Below are 24,043 nucleotides of genomic sequence, written 5' to 3' on the forward strand. Positions count from 1 at the left end.
CAGAGACAGACAGACACCAGGTAGCTTTCCACTCTACGCTCTGCTCTGGGATGAAGGTCCTAGTGGAGGACAGGTGAGCCATTACATGGTCTCCAAATCCACAGGGAAACTTCCTCCCCCCATCTTCTGGACTCCCACAGTCCTCCACCCCTGACTCCTGTAATATGGCTGAAGGAGAACAGAAGGAGAACCTACAGGCTCACTGAGTCACAAGTCCCTTCTAACACAGCCCCAGACTGCAGAGCTTAGCAGAGGAGCAGAGAAGACTTGCAGGCTATGGACTGAAGTATCTCCCTCGGGACTGCTAGTCACCAACAGCTGGTGGGCTCCAGCCAACTTCTAAGGACATTGAATGTTCCTTCCTCATACTCTCCAGCCCCAGAAGCATGTGAGAGCGAACCATTCAACGTCTCAGATGGAACAGCCTGGAAGTTTCCACGACATTTTCAGAGCTGTGACCACTGGTATAAGAGCCTCCTCCCAGACCCCGGTCATATGCATGCACAGAGGAATGCCAATGTCAAACTATTACATTACAGACTATTACATCCTAACAGCCGGCTATCCCAGTCTACGGCTGCTGCCGCCATCACTTCTACCAAAGGCTGGATGCCAGCATGGAGCCATGTTGGATTCCTTCTCCACACCCAGTCTGGGAATGAAACTCAAGGTCTAATCTTGTCCCACCACAGATCAAACGAATATCCCTTCTGCAAGAACAGGCCGTGGGGCTGATGGAGCTGATCAGGATTATACCGCAGTGCCTTGGAGACAAGACAGTGTCACAAATATTCAAGGTGCCGACTAAGGGCTGTGTCGGCCTGTCACAGCTGTGACAACACTGGCAGGCCTTAGAGGAGAAATGTGTGCAGGGGCAGAGACACAGACTTGAGTGAGCCACACTGCAGCAGACAGAGAGGAACACAGACAGCTGAGAGACTCCATGGCTCCTGGGCCTGCTGCTGGCTGCTAGGTCCTGTCTGCCTTAAGGATTCCAAGGTCACCCTAAGACAGTGACATGTCAGACTTCTACTCCTAAAAATAAAAAGTCCAAGTTCACCAGTAACTCAAGTCCCTCATGGAGACAATGTGCCTCTATCACGTTACAGTTTGAAAAGGATCAAGTTCAGAGGCCTGGAGGGTTTGGGGAGCACAGGGTTTGGCAGCAGTGGGTAAGAAGGCAGAGTCAGGGTCACAGTCACTTCCTGGGACCCTTTCTCTCTCTCTCTCTCTCTCTCTCTCTCTCTCTCTCTCTCTCTCTGTCTTTCTGTCTTTCTTTCTTCCTTCCTTCTCTTTCTTTCTTTTGTTCTTTCTTTCCTCCTTTCTTTCATTTTTTCTTTCCTAATCTGTACACATTCATGTGTGTAGGGAGGTCAGAGGTTAACACCAGGTGTCTTCCTCAAGTTGTCCTCCATATTTGTTTTTGAGACAGGACCTCTCAGATTCTGCTATGCTGGCTTCCCAGTGAGCTCCAGGAATTCTCTTGTCTCTGCCTACCCAGCAGCACTGGGTTAAGCAGATGCACACGCACATCTAGATTTTTCTGTAGGTGCTGGGGTTCTGAGATCAGGTCGCAGAGAGTGGCTACTGTTCTCTGAAGAAGTTTCCCTGGAGCTAATGTGTCCTCTCCTCTGGGGAGGGGTGGTCTGGAGCCGTGTGAAATGGATGTCACACCTCCAACTCATGCCCACTCTGTGGGTCCTGAGGCACGGCTTTTCCTGGCTATGTTAGGAGTGAAGTACCACATTATCATTTCTTTTTCCAAACAGCTGCAGTCATCATCCTGGGGTCACGACCACAAAGGTTTCTGGCTGTTTTTGTCATGTGTGGTAGTGGGGGAAGGACTAGAAAGTGGGGTGCCCTTGTGAGAATGCATGAGGGCCAAGATGTCTGGGATGTCTAGAACACCCTCAATCCTAGTGTCTCTTGAGACAACAATGAAAGCCACTGCCCATGCCCTAGGATGAGGACTCTGAAGTAGCGTCTGCTTCAGCTGAAGGTAGATCCCTCAGGGTCCAAGAATAAAGTAAGAGCTAGCTCAGGCTATCCCTGTCACAGACTATGTGTCTCCTATGGAGTCTGATGGTGCAGAGCTGACAATACCAAAAATGTTTGGGGTGGCCCTTTCTGCAGAAAATCCTCTTCTCAAACACCAGGACTTTGTGCATTGATGCTGGGCTGGGGGACCAGGGAGCAGGGCGCCACAAATGGACGCCCAGGCACTCCTAACTTCAGGGGCGGTGGGGGACCTAGAAACTCCTAGCTCTATCTCCCCTCTCTGAGGACAGTCACCAGCCCCGCCCCACAGCTGACCTAGTAGTGTCACCTCCTACTTAGGGCAGCCTTGTTCTTGCCTGGCACATTTCTATCTTCAAGTCACAGCCAAATGTATCTCCTCTGTGGACTCCTTTCTGGAAGCCTCTGGACTCTCCCATGAGCCTCCATATCCCAAGGATTTAGCTCCTATTCTTTCTATCCAAACAGTAAAGTTAATGCTCCTTCCCTTCACTGAGGGTCCCTGTGGTGAAGGCAGTCCCTACCAGTCCCCAGACAGCCCAGGCGATCACCACTGCCACGCCCGGGGCCATGGGGCTCCAAGCCAGCATTCCTTTAACACTGCCGGTGCATGCCATGTCCAGTGCGTGGGTCCTACCCACTGTACCCTGTGTGGGTTTTCTCACATTTCCAGGGTGTTGGGTGGAGACGTGCTTGGTCCCCAGAATGCACACGAAATGCAGGCCAGAGGAGAAGGCTCCAAAGCGGGTCACACCGACTGGAGAGGCTTGGCCCACAGCTTTAGGCCCTCTTGTCCTCACCTTCTTGATTTAAAACCACTGTATTTTTAAGCTTCTTTTTATAAGCAGAGAAAAACCAATGACTTTCATTTAGAACGCTTTCAGTGCTACTACCTGAGAGATGTGGCAGCAAAGGTCACTGATACTCTGGGTAGTGCCCCAGTGACTCCAGGATTGGAGTCTCTGATTCTGGGCCAGTCTCATGCCTCTGCCCCTGCAGACCCAGAGTCTCCCTCCCCTCATACCCCCAGGTTTCCTTTGCCGCACCAGATGGCTCAAAGCTCTACAGAAGCTTGGTGTGTCCAGAGGGCTTTCTGGATGGAGAAAGAGTGAGAGGGTCTCTGGAAAGCCTGGCTCGGGGTGCTCCGTGGCCAAGCACAGGGCCAGATACACACTCACCTTTGCACACAAAGCACCTGATGTGGAAGTACTTGTTCTGCACACGCAGCACCTCCCCCTTGCACACATTCCCACAGGTATTACACAGGATCGCAGTGCTGGCCGGCTTCTCCAGTGGGGCATGAGCAGCCTGGGGCTGCGACACTGTGGGGAGAAAGGAGCCACGTTAAAGTGGTGAGGGGTACTCAGCACAGGGACAGCAAGCAGAAGGCCTTCCAGCATGCCCCACCCACAGGGCTGGCCCCATAGGGCATAAGGTTGTATGACAAGTGACAGTTCTGAGACCCAAAGTCATCTGGTAAACCCACCATGGGTTTTGTGTGTGATTATTCTGCCCGGTGAGCTGTCTTATCCCTATCTCTGCATACGTGTCTGTGATGTCCCAACATGTCCCTGTGTACCTCTAGAGTGGCAAGGCCACTCCTGTCCCCTCCTGAAGAGCAGCTAACCCTGTTGCACCCACCTGGTACAACTTTGACACCCCGAGTCACATCACTTCCAGAGAACCTAACAACCTTTCAACCTTGGGATCCTTAGCCTCTTCTGCAAAAACAGCTGCAACATTCTGAGAACTGGTTTTATATTTCCTTTGGGTCCCAAAACACGGGAGTAAACATTGTTAGTGTCTCCTGAGGGTCAGCCACAGTCAGGCAGGCTGTTGAAGGAAGTATTAAAAACCACAAGTTCAAGAGCCAGGGTTCCGGTATGGTCTCAGGACTGGGCATGACCATCTGCCCTTCCCCACTGCTTGCTAAAGCATCTGCAGATGTCAGCTCACGGGATGCTGCGTCTTGATGTGGAAGTCCTGGATCTACCCCTCAATTGTCCTGTAACTGGGAAGTGTCCAGAGACTCTCAAGTTTTAGTCTGAAGGAAAAATCAGTTGACTGGAGGAACTAAAGAGCCACAGGCCCCAGGGGAGCACACAGGGATCATATGGAGCATCAGACAGATGGGAAGGGATTGCTAGGGTCTGGCCTAGACAGGCCACACAATTGGCAATGCACAGACCTTGCTATCCCAGCAATGTACCGAGATGTATGCCAGGACATCATTATGACTATGTGTGGGACTTGGGGTCTCTGGAACTTAGATATGGGCTAAGAAGGCCAAGGAAAGGTCCTTGGCTGCTCGGCTAAATGACACCAGAGGACATTTCTTAAAGATATGATTAAGGAAAAGGTCATAGAGGTATAGTATAGCTAGTCTTGACAAGGAAGGAGCAGAAGCCATGAGAGCTGGCATCTCCAGAAGCCAGCAAAGGTTCCATCAACAGAAAAATATAGTCGCAGCCTCAGCTCAAAACCTGCCCTGTTCTCCATCGCTGCTCACCTTCATTACTGCATCCACAGGACACTGGTAAGTGACGGAGGGGACAGGATGGAGCACACTGGCCATCTGACCCCTCCCTTGTAGTAGGCAGGGCCCACCACTAGCCACAGCAGCCCGCCAGGGTATTCTTGGTCAACCACTATCTGAAGCATCACACTGAGAACAAATGTGCAGCCATGTTCAGGGACCAGAGACTCAGGGTGGGGACCCACGGTCTACAGCCACATGCCAGGGAACCCGGCTCCACCCACCACACCACCAGGGTCCACCATGTCACAGCCAGCCATGCAGAAGGCAGTTGCTATCTCCAGTAGTGGCCCAGGGGCTAAGCCATAGCTCTGCAGCATGATCCAACAAGGCCAGGATTTGATTGCTCACCTACAGCTGCTGCCTGGCCTTGGCCTCTGCGTCCTACCTAGGACCAGCCATAGAAGCCAAACTACCCCCAGCCTGTCACTCAACAGCTGCCTTGAGTTGGTGTTTCAGGTTACCCCGGCTGCTATCCTCCATGGGTCTTACTTCATCCTCCATCTTCCACAGGACTTTTCCCACCCTCTGTGACCTATGCCACTCTGATGACCACAGTGACAGTGCTGTCCCCGCAGCAGCGACATGATGCAGCCCGTGTCCCTTCCTATCATGTGCAGCCATTTCCCCTTCATCCCCACAACCTCTCAGCACCTCGGCGATGATGGGACCACACCAGCCTTGTCCCATCCCTACTGAATTGATCCACAAACACCAATCCATACTAGAGAAAGCCGGTGGGAGGCCAGAGGCTCAGTGTGGCCAGGCCTTTCAGCTATGTATAGGAAGCACATCTGGAGTTGCTCACAGCTGTGCACAGCTGGGCCACTGGGGACTCTTGTGATGCAAGGTGGGGTGTCTCTCCAGAACTTTTATGTCCGTCCAGTTTGGGACACAAAGGACAATGGGCAGCATCTTCTCATGATCAGACAAGGCAGGGGTTATGTGATGGGAATCTGGCTCAAGGCCAGGAGGAGTAAGATGTCATTTTCAGATTTGGGGCTCCCGTAGGCTGTAGGGTTATGCCAGCCTGGGATGCAGTCTCAGCTCTGCCTCTTGTGGGGTTATGACCTTGCGAGAATTCCTGTCCTCACCACTCCACCACCCCACCATCCCGCCTTCGAGCTGCCTTTCCATCTGTCCCTGCATAACCACCCACCTCTGCCTTCGATCTGTCCTTCCATCTGTCCTTTCCATCCACCCACCCTCTGCTCACATCCCCTGGTCCTGGGGAAAAGCTGGATCAAGGGCAAAGTGATTTGCTTAGCAACCAGCCCAGCAAACACTGAAGTGTTCCACAACACTGACCAACTCGTTTTTTGTTTTTTGTTTTTTTTTTTAATTCAGGAATACATGGGGGTTGGGTGTAGCTCAGTCAGTGGTGGGGTGCTTGCCTAGCATGCAGAGGCCCTGGGTTTCATCCCTAGCACCAGTTCCCGAGTTACTGGATGTGAATTTGGTTTGAGGGAAGAGCTATATTAAGAGTATGGATTTGCTGGCCAGATCCCACCCTGCCCACTGGAACAGCCTGGAGCTGTAGGCACGGTAGTTGTGCTGCCCTCTGGTGGTCAGGGGAAGCTCTGCATCACGAATGGCCCTCCCAAGAAAGGAATGCGGGGAAAGTTCTACTAGCTTCCCTTCAAGCTGGTGATTCAAGCTGGCTGCAGATTAGACACGTGGGCCTTTGGCCCCTAGTGGGATTCAGTCCTAGAACCTGGGGCAGTTGCTGAATAGCAAGGTCACGTATACCCATGGTGAGGCAGCAGCAAGCCTGCCCAGCCTGCCTGTTTCCTTCCGCCCCCATCTCCGGCTGGTACTTAGAGGGAACCATGTTTCTCACAGCAGCAGGCAGAGTGCTGCCATCTCCGGCTACTTGTCTTGAGGCTCTGAAACAGGACAGCCGGACAGGCAGGAGGGCATCGGGAAAATAGTCCCTAGTTGTCCTATGCCATATGAGGCGTCTATGGGGGAACAGGGAGCTGAATACAGGCAGAGGGAGGAGGCTGCAGGATGTAGGGCTTTGGGGTGGCGCATCCAGTGACCCCACCTCTCTGAAACCACTCCAAATATAGAAGTGCCCAGAGCGAGGCTGAACGAGCTGTCCTTGAAGGTCAAAGACCGTCTGGCAGCCAGGGGCACATAACTGTTAAGAAAAAGCAATTTTCCCAACGAATAGAGTACCCAAACAAAGCCAGCAAAGAAAGGCCTAGGCGCCTCTGAGGCAGGCGTCGCCTGTCCTCCTCCCTTGGCTTGGGCTGAGCTGCACACAAATCCCCCTCCCTGGCTCCAGCTCAGACTCTGTGAAGCGAGTCACCAGGGAGCACAACAGTGGAACCCGCTGCCTTCTTTCTAACATTCTGCTTAGCTCCAGACCCACTGGGTGCAAAGATGTCTGTTCAGCCCTCCTGACACTTCCGTGAAGCCAGCATGGTACCTACCTCACAAGAGAGTAACCTGAGGCCAAAGAGCAGTTGAATGGGCTCAGGTCAGCCATGCCAAGGCTTGGAAACACCCCAGGAAAGAGAGCTGGGGTGAGGGTGGGGCTAAGGGGGTAGGGGGGAGCTGCATGGGTGCAACCTTGAGGCCTACGCCAGGGCCTATGGTTCAAAGAGTCCAGGATTATCTATTTATTTTTTTAAATGTCTTTGGTGATTCAGAATCATCCTGCTTAAGCCAGCGACTCTGGCTAGGTACATGCCAGGGACCCAACTATGGCTGTCCCATCAGAGAGCCACTCTCTAGGTTGCCCTTGGGGAAAAGGGCATCACATAAGATCTAGAAGCCTACATCCTGCTCCACTGAGGTCTGATTTGGGAGGAAGGGGCTTTGCAGGACTGAAGGCTGCTCCCAGGAGGCTGCTCTAGAACCCGGGGTCAGCTGGGCCCTGGAATAGGACCCTGGGTCACTTGGTCCAAAGTGGAGCATCCACTGTGTCTCCCAGAAGGGCAGCTGAGCAGGCATCAGCACTCTGAGAGTCATCAGCTGCCAGCTTCATCTCTGGGTATCTATGATCACTTTTCAGTGCCTGTCGATCTCCAGTGCCCCCCATCCCCTGCTGCCCCCAGTTCCAGTTCTCAGGGTCACAGCTGGTAGCTACTTCTGAGCTTGTCATTCCTGGACACAGGCTCCTTGGATCTGTGACCCCTCTGTCACCTCCACCTTCACTTCCCTGTGCCTCGGCCTCTGGGGAATCCTCTGAGATTTCCTCCAGGCTGACAGGCTGGCACACCTGGCTGCACATGGGAGGCACCTGTGCATGAGGTGTGCGCGCTGCAAAGTCACTGCTGCCTGTCTGTCACTTGTCCTGGACAGGGAAAGCCTTGGAAGGAATCAAGTGAGTTGCACCACAGCCTCTGAGGCCCTGGCTCAAAGCCTGCCATGATGGACTTGAGGGATTGAAATGAGGCAAAAGCATCCTGTGTGCCTCCAGTGGGGAGATGGAGACGTTCTCAGGCACGGAAGGTGATTAAGCAGTAACCAGAACTGGATGCCAATCCCTGAAGAGCCACAGAGGGACCTTAAACACGCGTCCCCATCGGAAAGCAGCCAACAGGGAAGTGCGGCGGCCCATGCTTTCTGCTGTGGCATTCTGGGAAAGGCAAACCGGGTGATGGCTGGTGAGTGGCTGCGGGTGAGTGCTTTAGTGCAAGCACTTGGGGCACAGGCTGACAGATCTCTGTGAGTTCAAGGCCAATCAGGCCTAGATTGTCAGTTTAGAGCTGGGAGAGAGAGGAATGAACCGAGAAACCCTAGCAGCACTCTGATCTCACTGGAGTGAAGAAGGCAGGTCACTGTATCTGTCCAAACCCACAGAGTCCATGCACTACTGTGGACCCCAATAGAGCCATGCTCATGGTAGAGACTTGTTAATGACAGATATCAATGCTGTCCCAGCAGTCCTAGTGAACTTATTACAGCATTGCAGAATGTGACAAGAGGGGAAAGCTATGCTGGGAACTCTGCCCTTTCTGTCAATCAAAAGGAACTGCTCCACCCAACACCTAAACACAAGTGTGCAGGATCTATAATCTCTATAATTTCTAGATGGGCTCTAATGGGTGGTTATCAACCTCTCACTGTGATAATAACAGAAAGCACCAACTCAAGTGGTAGGGATCAGTCACACCGGGCTGTGACTACTTACACTTAACCCCTGGGAGAATAAAGCCCCAGCACCAGGGAACCCTGGCACAGTAAAGAAAACAAGTTGTGGGGCCCTTTAACTCCCGCTGTGGGGACAACAACCACAGGAATCCACTGCAATCCACACCTCCTGTCCCTTCGACTGGACTCCTGTGGGCACCATCATGATACTGGCGAAATGGCCATGCTCTCAAAGCTTGCTGGTATACCTGCAAGTTATAGCTAGACTGGGGAGTTCTGAAGGGCCTGCTGAGGTAGAGAAAGGCCCAGTTCCATCTTTGTCTAAGCACCAGTGGTCCCTGGCCTCCTGAATGGGGACTGTGGAATGGAAAGAGGCCAGAAACCCATGCTGGTTACATTTTCTATTTTCCAGAGCAGAAAGAAGTGGAGCGGGTAGGGGAGGTGGGGTTAGCCCAGGCTAGGGTTCTTACTGGCCATCACAGTCTAGTGGCCAAGGCAGCTTTGGAGAACCTCCCAGCTCGCATGTTGCACGAACAGCTGGTTTGGGATTCCTGAATCTTCTATGTTCTGAAGATATGACATAGGTTTTTGTGAGCATGCTGTGTCCCTGGTTCACCCACAGAGAACACGGTGGGGGTCTAAGCCTGTCTCTGCCTTTCAGGTGGTCCTGTGACAGTAAGCGTGAGGGAGGCACTGGGCTGAAGGCAGACACAGCAGCATGGTGGACCTACAGCAGGCAGGAGGACCACTGAAAGTGACACGAGAAGGCTGCTCTGGGGCTTTAGGCAGTACCTTTTGGGACAGAAGCAAGCATATTTTCCATGCTGGTCTGGGTCACCACATGGCCCTGTGAATAGCTGTCCTCCACTGGCCTGTTTGTGTCTCATTTCTGCCACTATATCTGTGCCCTTCCAAGAGCATAAGATGTCAACCAGTGAGTGTCCCAGGGTCTCAGCAACTCTGAAGGAGCCCTGAACACAGCCAAGCCTTGACACCTGACAGAAGACAGCCTCCTTTGTGCTGCAGGACATGGACAGCAAGCTGCCGTGCATGTGTGTGTGTGTGTGTGCGCGTGCGCACACACGCGCGCGCTCTCAGGGATGGGGATTGGGAGAGTACAGGGCCTCCAGTGATGTAGCAGATCCTCCAGGGCATGGGCAGTGGAGGAAGCCCCGGGTGTGTGGAATCAAGAGTGAGTGTGAGCTGTTAACACAGGCACAGCCGTGTCAGGTACCAAAACCCAGCACCGGAGGAAAGTGGCAAAAGCCTTCCTTGCAAGTGAAAGCATCGATACGGTGGGCGGGCAGAAAATGTCCACCATAGCCGTCTCTCCCCAGAAGCTTACAGCCTGAAGACTGCTGCCCTACAGAGATGTTCCTATTGACCTTCACCAAACCCCGCCTCCCTGATTCAGCTGCATACCACACACCCCGCCTCCCTGGTCATCTGTGTAATAACTCTGCCTGCTCATTTATCTGTATATAATAACCCTGCCTCCCGATTTATCTGTATGTAATAACCCTGCTCCTTATTTATTTGTATGTAATAATCCTGCCTCCTTGTTCATCTCTATAAAATAGCTCCACCTCTCTGTTCAACTCTAAATAGTAAACACGCTGAGCTCCTGGGATGCTGAAGGTTCCCTATGAGAGAGCCCAGCCTGCCCAGCATTTGTCTTTGTATGTGTTTATCTTCTCTTCATTCCTTCGTTGTTGCCTGTCAAGTCAGGTCACTGGGAACTGTGCAAGGATTCTGCACCGTGGACATCTGTGGCTGAATGTGTCCCTAAGACATAGATGATCACACACAAGACCTACGTGCCGCTTCACTGAACAGGGCTTTTCATTCCCCAAAGGGTTTGGGTTGCTGCAATTCATACCCCAAAGAACTAATTCAGAGCAATCAGAAGAGTTCCAATAACTGTCTGCCAGCCAAGCACAGCTGAGCTCCATGACATGCCCAGAGCCCACACGGCACCTCTACAGTCCCCCATTGGCGGCAGCGCCATCCACGGAACACAGCCACACCCAGGCCAGCCTCCACGGAAGATCCTCCCACAGAAACTTTGCATACCACGGAGTCACTCACAAATGACTCCAGCTACCCACCGACTCCACCCACTCAGTCCCACCCAGCAGCCCCATTGCAGATGCACTTCCCACCTGCCCACACCCAGATCTCAGACTCTAACCTCCATGACTATGGGACAGTACAGCCATGTCTCCCAAGTCATCCTGTCTGCAGCCCCTGGTGGCAGAGCCATGGGAATTTTGCACAGCACTGGTGCAATGCACAGCACTGGAGCAGCAGAGCCCAAAGCACCCTTGTGACCCACCCATTGTCACACACTGTGGAATATGAGAGTGGTGGCCACACAGGGCTGGTCTACAATGGGGGCTGATGAGGAGGAAACAATGGGGGAGGTCTCTTCCGGAAGCAAGATCTGGGAAGAAAACCACTGAGAACCAGCCCCAGACGCTTCCTCTGGCTTCCCCTGAACACCAGCTGTGGCTGCCTGAAAGCCCCGGACTCCTGCATCCTCAAGCAGCTGGTCAGCACTGTTGGCTACCTGAATCCCTACAGGATGGCATTTCATTGCCAGAAGACTCGATTTTTTAGGACCCAGGGCACCTGCTTTTACAGAAGCATCCAGAAGGTCAGGGCTATGTGGGCCTCTGCCCCCACTCAGATCATCCCTGTCGAAGCCGTACAGAAGGTCTGTGATGGCTTCTTCCCAGTGTGTGTCCCCATGTCACACCACCTTGCACTTCAGCAGCAGCAGCAGCAGATGCCCACAGATGCTCCTTAAATCTAATAGGAAACAGGAAGTCCATCTGGGGCAATCAACCGTATCCTGACAGCCAGGTCCAGTACTAGCTCATTCCACCACAAACTAATCCCAGAGCTGCAGAGGGTACAGCCAGACATCTGAGGAAACCAGTTCTCAGTTTTCCCAGATGGGCCTCTGGAGATGGGTGACTAGGAGACAACGCCAGTCTGCCTGGTGGGACCACTAGACCATATGTAAGCCTTCATGTAGTCCAAATGACCCTGGAAGCCTTGGCTTTGAGGCCAAGACAAAGCAATAGGGTCACGAGAGGCCCAACTCAGATACACCCAAATCAGTAGCACTAGAGACAGCAGCTCAGAACCAGAAAGGAAGCTCAGTTGGTTAAGTGCTTACCTAGTGTGCATGAAGCCCTGGGTTCGACACCCCCAGCACTGCATAAATTGGGAGTGGTAGCTTGCATCTGTATTCCTAGCACTGATAACTGGCAAGTTCAAGGCCAGCCTGGGCTACACAAGAACTAATGTATAACCAAATACATTCAATGGATTAGAGCAAATAGCTCATTACTACCAATGCAGGGTGTTTTCGGTTACTGGATGACACCAGAGTTCCAAATGTGCCTACTGGGTGCGAACACACAGTTGGCATTCAGCTTGGCTTGTCACCAACTAGTGTTAAGAGTCATTGTTACCTGATGGCCATCTAAGGGATATAAGGCTCAGAAGGGCTCTGTAACCTAGCAATGATATATAGCATGAGTCAGGCTGGGAAAGGGTGGGTGTCTTCAGGAAGGAGCTGGTTCCATCCCTCAGACTCACGCCTCTTGACCTCTTGTCTTTTCTCATGTCTTCCTCATCAGGTCCAAGGAAGAGGAGAGTCGGGAAGGCATTTCCTGATCAACTAATTAAAGCTGAGATCGGAACTGCTGGCCGGGAATCTGGAAAGCTGACCCCTTCCCGGGCTGAGGTTCTGACAGGTCATGCCCAAGAAGCAGGCTTCCGGGCAACTTGTTCGTGCCAGCAGGATCCAGTCACAGAGCACAAGAATGATAAAAGTTGGATAGGGTTCGCCAACACCCATCACGGCATGCCAGCCTGCTGTGACCAGTCCTGGCCAGGTCAGTTTCCGGAGATACAGCAATAAAAATACCTTGTAATTACATGAGAAGTTCATTATTGTTAGAGACCCGAAGAGCTGCAAGAACTGAGGGACATAATGTCCCCAGTGCCCTATGCCATTGGTGGCTATTCTAGTTCTAGGTATCATAGTGAGGTGGCACACACAGTATGTCCTCTCCCAGTGTAGAGGCCACACCTGCCCTGGGAGGCCCTGTCCTCACAGCCAATGTTCTGCATGCCTGAAGATCTCTGAGGAAGGGCTTTATCCAGCTCTAACTGCTTTGGGATATGGTCTCTTCACAACTGGGACCTGAGCCCCACTTTTACCTCCAACCCTGGGGACCCCCAACCCCTATCTTCAATATCCTAATGGAGATGAGGTGCTACCTCATCTAGATTGGCCTGTCCCTGGTTGGTGATGCTGAACGCATTTAGATGTCTTCCTTAGAGGCTCCAGTTTCTCTACCCGGCTGAGCTGGCTCTCATCTGTGACAGTTTTGAGATCAGTGCCTCAAACTTCACATCACACCCTTACCGGCAGGTCCCGTCACCCTCCGAACTGCGCCATCATTTCTCACAGGGCTCTTTGCAGTACACATGGTTTTGGCTCTGAGAAAAAAACCTGATTTCTCCGGTTTTCCTTCCATAGTTTATGTTCTTGGAGTCATTTCTAAGAAACCGTTGCCGAATCCGAGATAATGAATATTTATCCAGTTTTCTTATCTTGGCCTTTTACATTTCAGCTCTTTCTATAACTCCCCAGAAATAGAATAGCACCCGCCCTGCCGCTGTCTGCCTCAGCAGATGCCGGCTCTCCTCAGTCTTCTCCGGGCTTCTCCCTCTGAGGAGCAGCGGTGTGGACTGCAGTGGCGGGATGTGGAGCGGTGTTCTTGCTATTGCTGTCTGCACTTCGCCTTGAGTGAACTGAATGTATCGGTTCCCACACAGGAGATGGCCATTTAGGAAACGGATGGTCCATGTCCCCTGCCCCAGCATCCACAGTATCTTCACGACAGCAGGGAAGCAGGGGTTAAGGACCCAGCGATCAACCCCATTCCAGCCAGCCCTGAGGAATTCAGAGAGCCCTCCTTCCTTGGTGGGCTTCCTTCCTCCCTTCCTTCCTTCCTTGGGCCCTCTGGTGTGGTAGCCATTGCCCTTCCTTTGGGGCAATATTTTGCAATATTATACTGATTGGTTTTATGTCGACTTAGCACAAGCTAGAGTTATCTAAAGGGAGGGAACCTCAATTGAGAAAATGCCTCCATAATATCTGGCTATAGGGCATTTTCTTAATTAGTGATTGATGGGTGAGAGCCCAGCCCATTGTGGGCGTGGCCATCCTTGGGGGCAGGGGTCCTGAGTTCTATAAGAAAGAAGGCTGAGCAAGTCATGAGGAGCAAGCCAGTAAGCAGCATCCCTCCATGACCTTTGCATAGCGCCTGCCTCCAGGAGCTGTTCGAGTTCCTGTCCTAGCTTTATTCCATGACGAAGAGCAATATGGACGTGCTAGCCAAATAAATCCTTTCCTTCCCAAGTTGCTTTTTTGTCATGGTGTTTCACCACAGCACTAGAGACCCTAGCCAAGACAAATATCAAGCATGTGTTGTTTGAACCAACATCCAGGGTGTGGGATATGGGGATATGGTCCTTGCTGCTGGAAAGACCCTACAGATCAGGCAGGGAAGCCGGAGAGGGATGCCCTGGATTCTATTCCCCAGAGGCCTGCTAGACACTGTACCTGGTTCTCATAGGAGGGAGGGATAATTGTGAGTGGACGCAGGAGCCTGGCCAGAGCCGGCCACCCTGAAGGCTACACAACCATCTCAGTCCTCTATTCTGGGTCCATCTGTTTCCCAGCATCCCCTCTCTCTGAGCCCCCAGACCTGTCTCTTCTCACCTGCAGGGCTTCCTACCACACACCCTGGACTTAATGCTTTCATCTCAGAGGCCTGCCATGCCCCATTCTCCATGTCCATACCAGAAGAAGAGACATTCCTATTATATTCCTTCATGGCTGGTTTCCTTGACAGAACTGCCCGTGCAGTTGGGGCATGTATATTGGACGGTCACTGGGACCCTGGCCCCTCCTCCCATATGCTAGCTTCCCCATCACCAGCTATGACCATCACAAATACTTCCAGACTTTGCTCAGTGTCCCCTGGGGAACAGCGAGACCCCTTTGGTAACAACCATTTTAAAGAAACGAAAGAATGAGGGAGAAGGGAAGTGGGGAAAAGAGAGGGCAGGCACAAAGAGCCCATGGTCCAGCAACTCCACCCTGAACATAGGACAGAGGTGCTAGTGTCTAGTCCTGCTGGCCTTCCTTTCTGTGAGTCTCAGTTTTTTCATCTATAATATGGGGTCACCCACCTCACCCCACACAGTTAGTCCCCAAAGCCTGTATATGAAAGGTACTTGTGGCTGGTTTTGTGTGTCAACTTGACACAGGCTGGAGTTATCACAGAGAAAGGAGCTTCAGTTGGGGAAGTGCTTCCATGAGATCCAACTGTGGGGCATTTTCTCAATTAGTGATCAAGGGGGAGGGCCCCCTGTGGGTGGTACCATCTCTGGGCTGGTAGTCTTGGGTTCTATAAGAGAGCAGGCTGAGCAAGCCAGGGGAAGCAAGCCAGTAAGAAACATCCCTCTGTGGCCTCTGCATCAGCTCCTGCTTCCTGACCTGCTTGAGTTCCAGTCCTGACTTCCTTTGGTGATGAACAGCAGTGTGGAAGTGTAAGCTGAATAAACCCTTTCCTCCCCAACTCGTTTCTTGGTCATGATGTTTGTGCAGGAATAGAAACCCTGACTAAGACAGTACCTTTAGGTGCTAGCTTTCACCATAATCACAAGACACCAAGCCGGATAGCACTATCTTTGCTCAGACTCTGCCCTCTAAGCTCATCCCTGGGTCCCACGAGTTTTCCTTCTAGCTAGAGGCTGAGTCCTCCTCCCCAGCTGGTGTGAACACAAAGCTTTACCTGTCCCTCCTCCAGGCAGTCCCATGGAGTGGCCTCCTCCTGAGGTATCAGTAACTCTCCTTCCAAGGCTGGGCCTAGCACCGTGGAGGCTTCAGGTGGCAGCTGGGGGATTGGAGTTGTGGCCTCTGTGGCTGACACATCTCCAGAGGACAAGCCAGAGGGTCACGTGGTAGCTACCACCCCCGAGGCCAAGGCAGGGCAGGGCAGGGCCAAGCCCTTCCTGGAACACTGAAATAGCATCCTGCCACAGTGCTGCTCCAGAGATGCACCTGTTTTCCAGCATCCGGAAGGGAACTCTGACAAGGCACTGGCGGGGTGGGTGGTTGCTCGCCCTCAGGTCTCTGCCAGAGGCAGTGAGCTCCCAGTGTTCCCAGCTGCCCTAACAGCACTGTCAAGGGGTGACCATGGATGGATATAGCCCTGCTTTCCAGAGCTGTTAGACTGTGGAGAGATGAGGATACCAAGTGGAAAGGTAGATACAGTAGGCATGGTGAGGCTGGCCTCTGGTGCCCTGGATGCAGGGAATGCCAAGTAGAAAAAACGACACTTTGGACATGCTGAAGTGAGTGCCTTGTGGGCAGGTTATCCCAGGGATGCTACAGGGCAAGCCCATCCTCTGCACACAGCCGGTGCTCACTGAAAGAGGAAGGACCGATGATCATTACACCTAGTGTTTGCTTTCTATACTCCTTCTGCATCTCCTCTTAGCATAGGGATAACTGCCCGTGGCTGGTGGCCTCAGGGACAGAAACGAGGGCGCAGGGATGGAAGGGAGGCAAAGTTTGTCATGAGTCACCTTCCTATGGAGCCCAGGCCCTGGGATATCAAAGTTGCCCATACCTGGGTGTGGAGATGAGCCCCCTGAAGGAAGGGCTATGAGGAAAGAGAAGGAGGAAAGGAGAGAGACATCATCACCAGCTTTAGAGCTGAGTCCTGGCTGTGGGTGGAGTTATGTCTACACCCTGCCCCATGCACCTTGGAGGGAAGTGGGGTGCAGGCAGTGGGCTAGCATCTCTCTGCAAGATGGACTCCAGCTCTAGCTTCCTGAGCAGGACAGCAGATGGTGTGGTATAGACCCAAGAGGATCCTCAAGCCAGCTGTGTGCTGAACTGTTTTTGTCCCCATCAGGTTCTCTGCTCAGTAGTGGGGTGATGGGGCCCAGGAATTGACAGCAACTGCCTCCTCAGCCCTCCCTATCAGCTGTATCACAAAGTCTACCTGCCCATCCTCCGTTATGTGACTGTGCAAGAGAAGCCCCACCTCCGGATCCAGGCTGAGACCTAATTGGTTTAAGCTAATGTATAATCTGCATATTCCTTCCCAATGGATGTTTGCTTGAGAGATAAGGAACCTTGGCCTGGGCTTGGAGGAAGAATACTCTCCCCACCTCAGATCTTCCAGGTTGTACCCCATTTTCTTTCTGAGGATTTGGGATAAGGATATGAGGAAGTTCTGAGGCACTGTTCCTACCCTTCCATGCTGATGCAGAAGGTCTCAGAGAGAGGAACTTGAGTCCTAAAACCTCTGAGGGTGACATAAGGGACCAGAGCTTCTTGTACCATATCCACTGTCATTGCCTAGTGGCTTCCAAGCTGCTCACATAAGCTTCCCTAAGCACTGCAAACAGCGTGCTGACACACACAGGTGTCCTTACCTGTAGTGGGTGGTGTCTTAGTCAGGGTTTTACTGCTGTGAACAGACACCATGACCATAGCAACTTTTTTTTTTTTTTTTTTTTTGGTGTTTTTTGAGACAGGGTTTCTCTGTGTAGCCCTGGCTATCCTGGAACTCACTCTGTAGAACAGGCTGGCCTCAAACTCAGAAATCCGCCTGCCTCTGCCTCCCAAGTACTTATAAAAAACATCATTTCATTGGGGCTGATTTACAGGTTCAGAGGTTTGGTCCATTATCATCATGGTGGGAAGCACGGCAGCGTGCAGGCAGACATGGTGCTGGAGAAGGAGCTGAGAGCTCTGCGCTTTGATCTGAAGGCAGCAGAAGGGGACTGCGTACCACACCGAGTATAGCTTAAGCATATGAGCCCACAAAGCCCAATCCCCCATGCTGATACACGTCCACCAGCAAGGCCACACCTACTCCAACAAAGTCACACCTCCTAATTGTGCCACTCCCGGTGGGCCAAGCAGTCAAACACAGGAGTCAGTGGGGGCCATGCCTATTCAAACCACCACAGGTAGAGTTCACCCCTCTAGAATCCACAGCTTCTCACTCTCAGGAGTGCTTTCCTGTCCCATGACTCTGTGCAGGCAAGTTCATGTGGTTGGCTTGGACCAATGGCTGCTCATGGACAGAAGTGACCATGTGGCCCACTGTTCCAAGCCTGAGCAAGCCGTCCTGGCCACCCCTGCTTCCTTTATGTTTCTGCTCGTGTGGCAAGGCATATGTGGGCCTGTGGGCCCAGGAGGGAGGAGAGAAAAGGAACAGAGGCCCCACCACAACCTGCAAGGGCAGCTGTCTCCAGCCTACTGCACCACGTGATAAGAATTCATTGTTGGGGCTGGAGGCAAGGATCGGTTAGTTTAGAGCTCATAGAGTTTAGCTGCTCGCACAGTTTACCTGGGTTGGGTTCCCAGCACCTACATGGTAGCTCCAAACCATCTGCAGCTCTAGTTTCAGGGTACCCAGCACCCTCTTCTGCCCTCTGTGGACACCAGGCATATACATGGTGTTCATGCAGGCAAAACACTCATACACATCAAGTAAATAAATAGCACTTTTCTAAAACAGAATTTGCGGCCAATGAATGCCTGTGACCTTGGGCTGTTCTGCTGTGGATGTATTAGCACCCTGGGTCACTGGGGACAAATCGTTGTGGACTAGATACTTACAGATCAGGTAGATGGGAACAGTTCTAAGGACCAGAGTCCAAATGAGGGGTCACTGGGGAGTTCAGGCATGGGCAGGGCCAGGCTTCTCTGCGGATGAGGAGAGGTTTCATCCTTGCTTCTCTTGCTGAGACTCCCACCTCAGCCTCTGGGATGTTTCTCCTTCCCTGGGGGGCTGTCTATACTTACTCCCCCTCTACACTCTGCCTTTTCTTGTAAAAAAATGTCTGTGGCAGCAGGGGGCTGGGGCTGGGGCTCAATCTCACAATCCTGGGCAGTCTCCTGTCTCAGTATTTTTAATACAATCCCACCTGCAATACTGTTTTCCAACTAAGATGTCGGTTGCAGGTGGGAGGACTGGGTTTTGCTTGTTTTGTTGTATGTTGTTTTGTTTTACTGTTGTTTTCTCAGCCTCCCATACTTTTGCTAGGATTTGACTAATGCGACAGTAAGTACGCACCAGGCCTCCTCAGAGCCGCTCTCACTCGCCCCTCCTTACTGTGAGGGATGCGCTCTGCCGCTTCCTATTCAGTTCAGCTTCTTATGTAAAGCCTGCTGCTGCGACCCACTAAACTGATTTCACGCCAGAGAACAGGTCGCCACTTGCAGTGCAGAACATCCTATCCCAACCCCCACAGCTGTCCTGGCAGGGAGGGGACAGGCCAAACAGCAAGATTTAAAGGGAAGAGGTGAGCTGTTTACACACCCCCAAAGTAGACCCTCCACCCTGCCCCACCCAGACGCTTCACCTACGCTCTATTCTCTCCCCCATGCCAGCTCCCAAGGCTGCCACCTGCACCCACCCACCCGACAAGCACAGTTCAGACCCACGGGGACCTGGATGTTTCTGGGAGAGAGGCACTTGCTGGAGGAAGCAAAGGTTTCTCTCTCCTGATCTCTACAGATGGATTGGGAAGTGCCCCACCCTGGGGAGCCCTTATTCTCATTTTCACGTCCCCTACAACCTGACACCCCAGTTTCCCGATTCCCACGGATCACAGCAACATCAGTAGTTGAGATTACTGCAGAGCATCCAAGATCCCAGATGCCCAGGATCTCAAAGGTTTCAGGTTTCTAACTTCCGAAAGCACTGGAAAGTCGGTCTCAGGATGTTTGTATTTGCATAATGGGCCCTCAGGATATTCGCATATGCATAATGACTGTTGCAGGGACCCAGGTCTAAACCTTAGACTCATTAACCTCAGGTTTTTCTTCTGTCATCTGAAGGTAACTTGACTTCGTATTTTAAGTAATTCTGTGCATGAAGAAGAAGAAGATTCGTGCTGTGGAATTTTCCATTTGTGACACAGTGCTGGAGCACCAAAAGTTCAGGGTTCGTTGCACTTTGAATCTTATATTTTTCAGCTGAGAGATTCTCTAACTAGACTAACGTCTTACTTTTGAACAAGTAAACTCAGGCACCAGAAACAGGTATGACATATCAGAGATTTTCAGTGTGACTTTAAAGTAAACAAGACATCCAGGCCTCTTCAAGGACAAGCAAACTGAGGATTGGAGGGACAGGAGGCCCTGCCTAGTTGCTGGTAAGGAATGTCAGTCCTAAGGACTGGGCCCCAGCTCAGCTGTGCGCTGGATGTCTCCCTGGGAAACCCATAGTCTCTGCCACATCCAGCAAACAACTCACTGCTGTCTTCTCAGTCACCACAGCAAACTTTGTCCTCAGCCAGCTGCCTCAGTCTCTTACCCAGCACCCTGTGACCTTGGCCCAGAGACCTTTCCTAGGGGCCTGTCTGTCCATTTGTAAATTGGAGATGTGGCCCACCTAGGCTGCAGGAGGCTAAGGAAAAGGTGTGCTAGGACAGGGCTGGCCCTCAGGACAGGCTTTCCCTGCCAGGTCCTGACAATATCCAGGCCAGCTGGCACAGAGTCCCATGAATAATGGGCATTGATTGTCCCACAGTTACAGAGAGCAGAGGCCCCATGTCCATGAACGCCAGGACCACATTCCCCTAAGGGAGGACCCCACCTCCTTCCTGTCTTGTTGGTCACAGGCCATCAGGCTGTCATTGGTCTGTGGCTGTACCACCCCCATGGCCTCCTGGCTCTGTCTACCATCTGTCTTCCCTCTTCTAAGGACAACAGTCAGACTAGATGGGGCCACCCTATTCCAGTCCAGCTTCATGAACTCAAATTGACTGGATGTCTGCAGCAGGCTAAGGCTGGAAATTGGGGGTGTCTCTGCAGCATGTCCCTCCCTCTAACACCCCCTTCTCCCCACTTTCATCAAGATGACCATCAACCAGAACCAGACATCAGTACCCACACCACTCTCTCCTCACACCTTACAGGGTATCCCATCCTCCCTGCCACCACAGACCTCAAACCCTGCCCTCCTGGCCTGGGACTCCCTGTACAAATGGCCATCTTGGGGCTGGTGAGGGTGTTAGTTCATGAGCCCTCTCAGATTAAGAGGAAACCCCTCAGCTCTGCAATTTGAAACAGCTCAGCATAAGCTATAAGCCTTCCTTCAGTCCCAAGCCCTTGCCTGTCCTCAGGGTCCTTTGTAGTGTCCAGCCTGGAGGCTAGCCCACCTGTGCTCACCCATACATCAACCCATGGGACAACATTCCACACAACTCCCCCGAGAGCGTAATATCCAGGGTCCCTAAGGAACCTATAGCTCTTGGCCTCAGTGGTACAACCTTGACAATGGAGATCCGTGGGCAGATATTCTTCTTATGCAGAATGCATACTAATGCTCTCAGCACCTTGTGGGACCTATGGAGCTAGGCAGAGTGCCACAGGCAAGGTGTGCATGGTCTCATCCTACACGTCACACACAGGATAGCAACCTGCCAGGCTGACTTTGGTCAGTATGGTACGGAGAGGGTAGGAAGTGAGTTCCCAGCTGCTTGAAGGCTCATGGTACAGGGGCAGAGGATCTCTCTAGGGGATGAAGACAGTCACGCTAACCTTCAAATGATAAGAAGGTGAAGAAGTCAAGAGTTGGTCCCTATAGAGGAGATGGAAGGGCCCTGAAGCCAGGAGACACATGCAGGAGGAGCCGGGGCAAGCCTTGAACACTGGATAGAGGGACTTCAGAGCCATAGGTGGTCAAGGTAATCAATTGAATTACAGATCTGACAGGCTGGAGTCTCCACTCCCTCTTTAGAGTTCCTCTCCCTACCACACCCTGCCTGTGTCCAACAACAGCTCGCTTCAGGCAGGAAGCCACCACCCTGCTGCCCCTCCCAGCTCACTGAGCCAGACTAAAACCAGAAGTGACTCCTCTCCTTGTGTGACAAGATGCAGTCCACTCGGCAGCTGCCATGACAACGCAGTCCACACTCCAGCTATCTCCTGAATCAACAAGGAAATGACAAGCGACAAAAGACAAACAAGGAGTGGATGGGAAATCCAAAGACACAGGTAAGGGGCACTCAGGAGCCCAGGGCTAGGACAATGACTTGCCCAACTCCCATCAGACTGGTGTCCCTCCTGGTTAGAGCAAGGAAAACGCCTGGAGGCCACTGGCCACTGCACAAGCTCCAAATGGGATCAGGTACCACCAGAGCCCTGGCATCCAGCTTAGAAGCCAATGCCCAAGAAGCCACTCCTGACCCTTAGGTGGGGAAAAAGGACCCCTGTGCCCTTTTCTGTGAGGGTATACACAGGACTACTCTTGTGGAGGGTGGCTTGGCAGAAGGTGTTCTTGTCTGGCCACTCTACCTACAGAAATGCCCTTCCCCTTCCATGTCCAGGTGCACGCTTAGCCATTCGAAGGAGTTTTCATGGTAGCAGGGTACATACAAGTGTGTCTCCCTGAAGCCTGTGGTGCTCAGCCAACGCAAGTCTATAGTCTCAGACCAATCCGTGCAGGACACGAAAAGCAAACAGGTCTGGATTCTTCAAGCACATCAGTGACACGAAACAAAAGCAAAAAGACAGAAGGTTCTAGAATAAAGGACAGAAGAAGGAGAAATATGACAGCCAGCCATGGTGTGAGCCTAGCCAGGATCTCCAGGGAAAAGAGGAAAACAGACCGAAGACACCTGAGAATGCCCTGCCCTGTGATGGCAGCTCGATCCCCAGTTAATAGTACCAAGGTGGTGGAAGAGTCGTAGGGTGGGGCCCACAGGAAATGGGTGGATCACAGGGACTCCACCCTGGAAAGAATTGGTGTGCGCCTCATAGGATGGGCTGACTGGGCCTCAGGAGATGGACGAGTTATCAGGAGTGCAGGCTGCTATGACACCAGGCCATCTGTGTCAATGCATTTGACCAGCTCTAAGCTTCCTTTCTGCTTCGCCACCACGCTGCCACACAGCTGGGGCCCTCACCAGGTGCCAGCAAAATGCCCCTCGGACTTTCCTGCTGAGGGAACCATGAGCCAAATAAGTTGCCTTTCTGTTCAGAATGGGGAAGAGCAAACTGTAACAATACATCAGCGGTCAGTGTGTCCAATGAGATGGGTCACAGGGTGTTTGCCATAATTTGTTTTTACAATTTCTCTGCATGCTTAAAATCTTTTTCCAAAAACACCTGTTTGTCAAAGCTAGCGGAAAGTTGATGGCGCAGAAGTAGTTCCGCTAGAAATAAGATGGAGCCCGACTGGCTTCCTTGCCCTTCAAAGACCTCTCCAGAAACACAGATGGTTTCAGAGCTCAGAACTGGCTTCAAGCTGTACAAACCCACCCCTTGCCTCAGTTTCTCCATCTGTCCAAGACTTGGAAAATATGCTTTGAAACCTAACTTCTTCATTTGTCCTACAACTTCTAGGACCTCGGCAAACGTGACTACGCACTCCCAACTCACAGAAAGGGAAAGATAGACAAGTACACATGTACACACACATACACACACACACACACACACACACTGTGTGTGTGTGTCAGTGTTGCCCACTTGTGAGTTTTGGAGGTGGAACCGAGTGGTAGAGGTCACTGGCTCAGCCAGGGTCAGGATGGAGAGCAGAACTAGTCAGTGCTGGGAGAACCAGCATGTGGTCAGAGTATGGGTGAAGGTCAGAGTATGGGTGAAGCACATCACTGGCTGTTGCTAGATAGGAAATGCAACACAGACAAGGCAGGCTCCAAAAGGAAGTAGGTATGCCCAGAGCCCCAGGGCCCACCCCAGAGGCTGCCCCATCACCTGGCTTCAGATTTAGCAACAGCATCCTGGGACACTGGAACCCACAGGCTGATGTGGAGAGGCAGACATGCTTCATCCACAGTGGCACAGCATCTATGGTCAGCCCTGAGGACATCAGGCTAAGTCACCAAAGAACACGGGTGGTGTGGTTCCACTCCTGAAGGCCCCAGTGGAAAGAACTCATGCTGAGAGGAAGATGAGTTTTTACATGAGGTCTCACTATGCGCTTCAGGAGCTAACTATGTAGACCAGACTAGCCTGCAACTCACAGGTATCCACCTGAGTGCTGGGATTGAAGGCATGCACCACCGTGCATGATGGCTTCCACTGTATAGGATGGAGGGTTCTGGAGGTGGAAGGTAATGATGTTCATATCGACAGTGCACTCAGTGCCCCTAAGCCATGCTCCTAAAATGGTTCAGTTGGTGACGCTGTGCTGTATCTATAATTCCATGATTAAAACACACACAAACATAAAACTGCCTGCAGCCACTCTCTGTACCTGGGCAGTGAAGCACACCTGAGGTGGGTGGGGCGCTACAGTG

At 52.2% G+C, this 24,043-nt stretch overlaps 1 protein-coding gene across 1 annotated transcript in view; it reads right to left on the minus strand.

The window, feature by feature from the left end:
* Positions 1–24,043, minus strand: part of Ablim2 (actin binding LIM protein family member 2) — a 126,529-nt gene that overhangs the window by 82,067 nt on the left and 20,419 nt on the right. The window contains exon 2 of the mRNA XM_052199151.1: positions 3,195–3,338. Coding sequence (XP_052055111.1) covers positions 3,195–3,338 — 144 coding nt within the window. The remainder of the gene's footprint in view (positions 1–3,194; positions 3,339–24,043) is intronic.

The sequence above is a fragment of the Apodemus sylvaticus genome, chromosome 11 (genome assembly GCF_947179515.1).
Source record: "Apodemus sylvaticus chromosome 11, mApoSyl1.1, whole genome shotgun sequence".
Lineage (NCBI taxonomy): Eukaryota > Metazoa > Chordata > Mammalia > Rodentia > Muridae > Apodemus > Apodemus sylvaticus.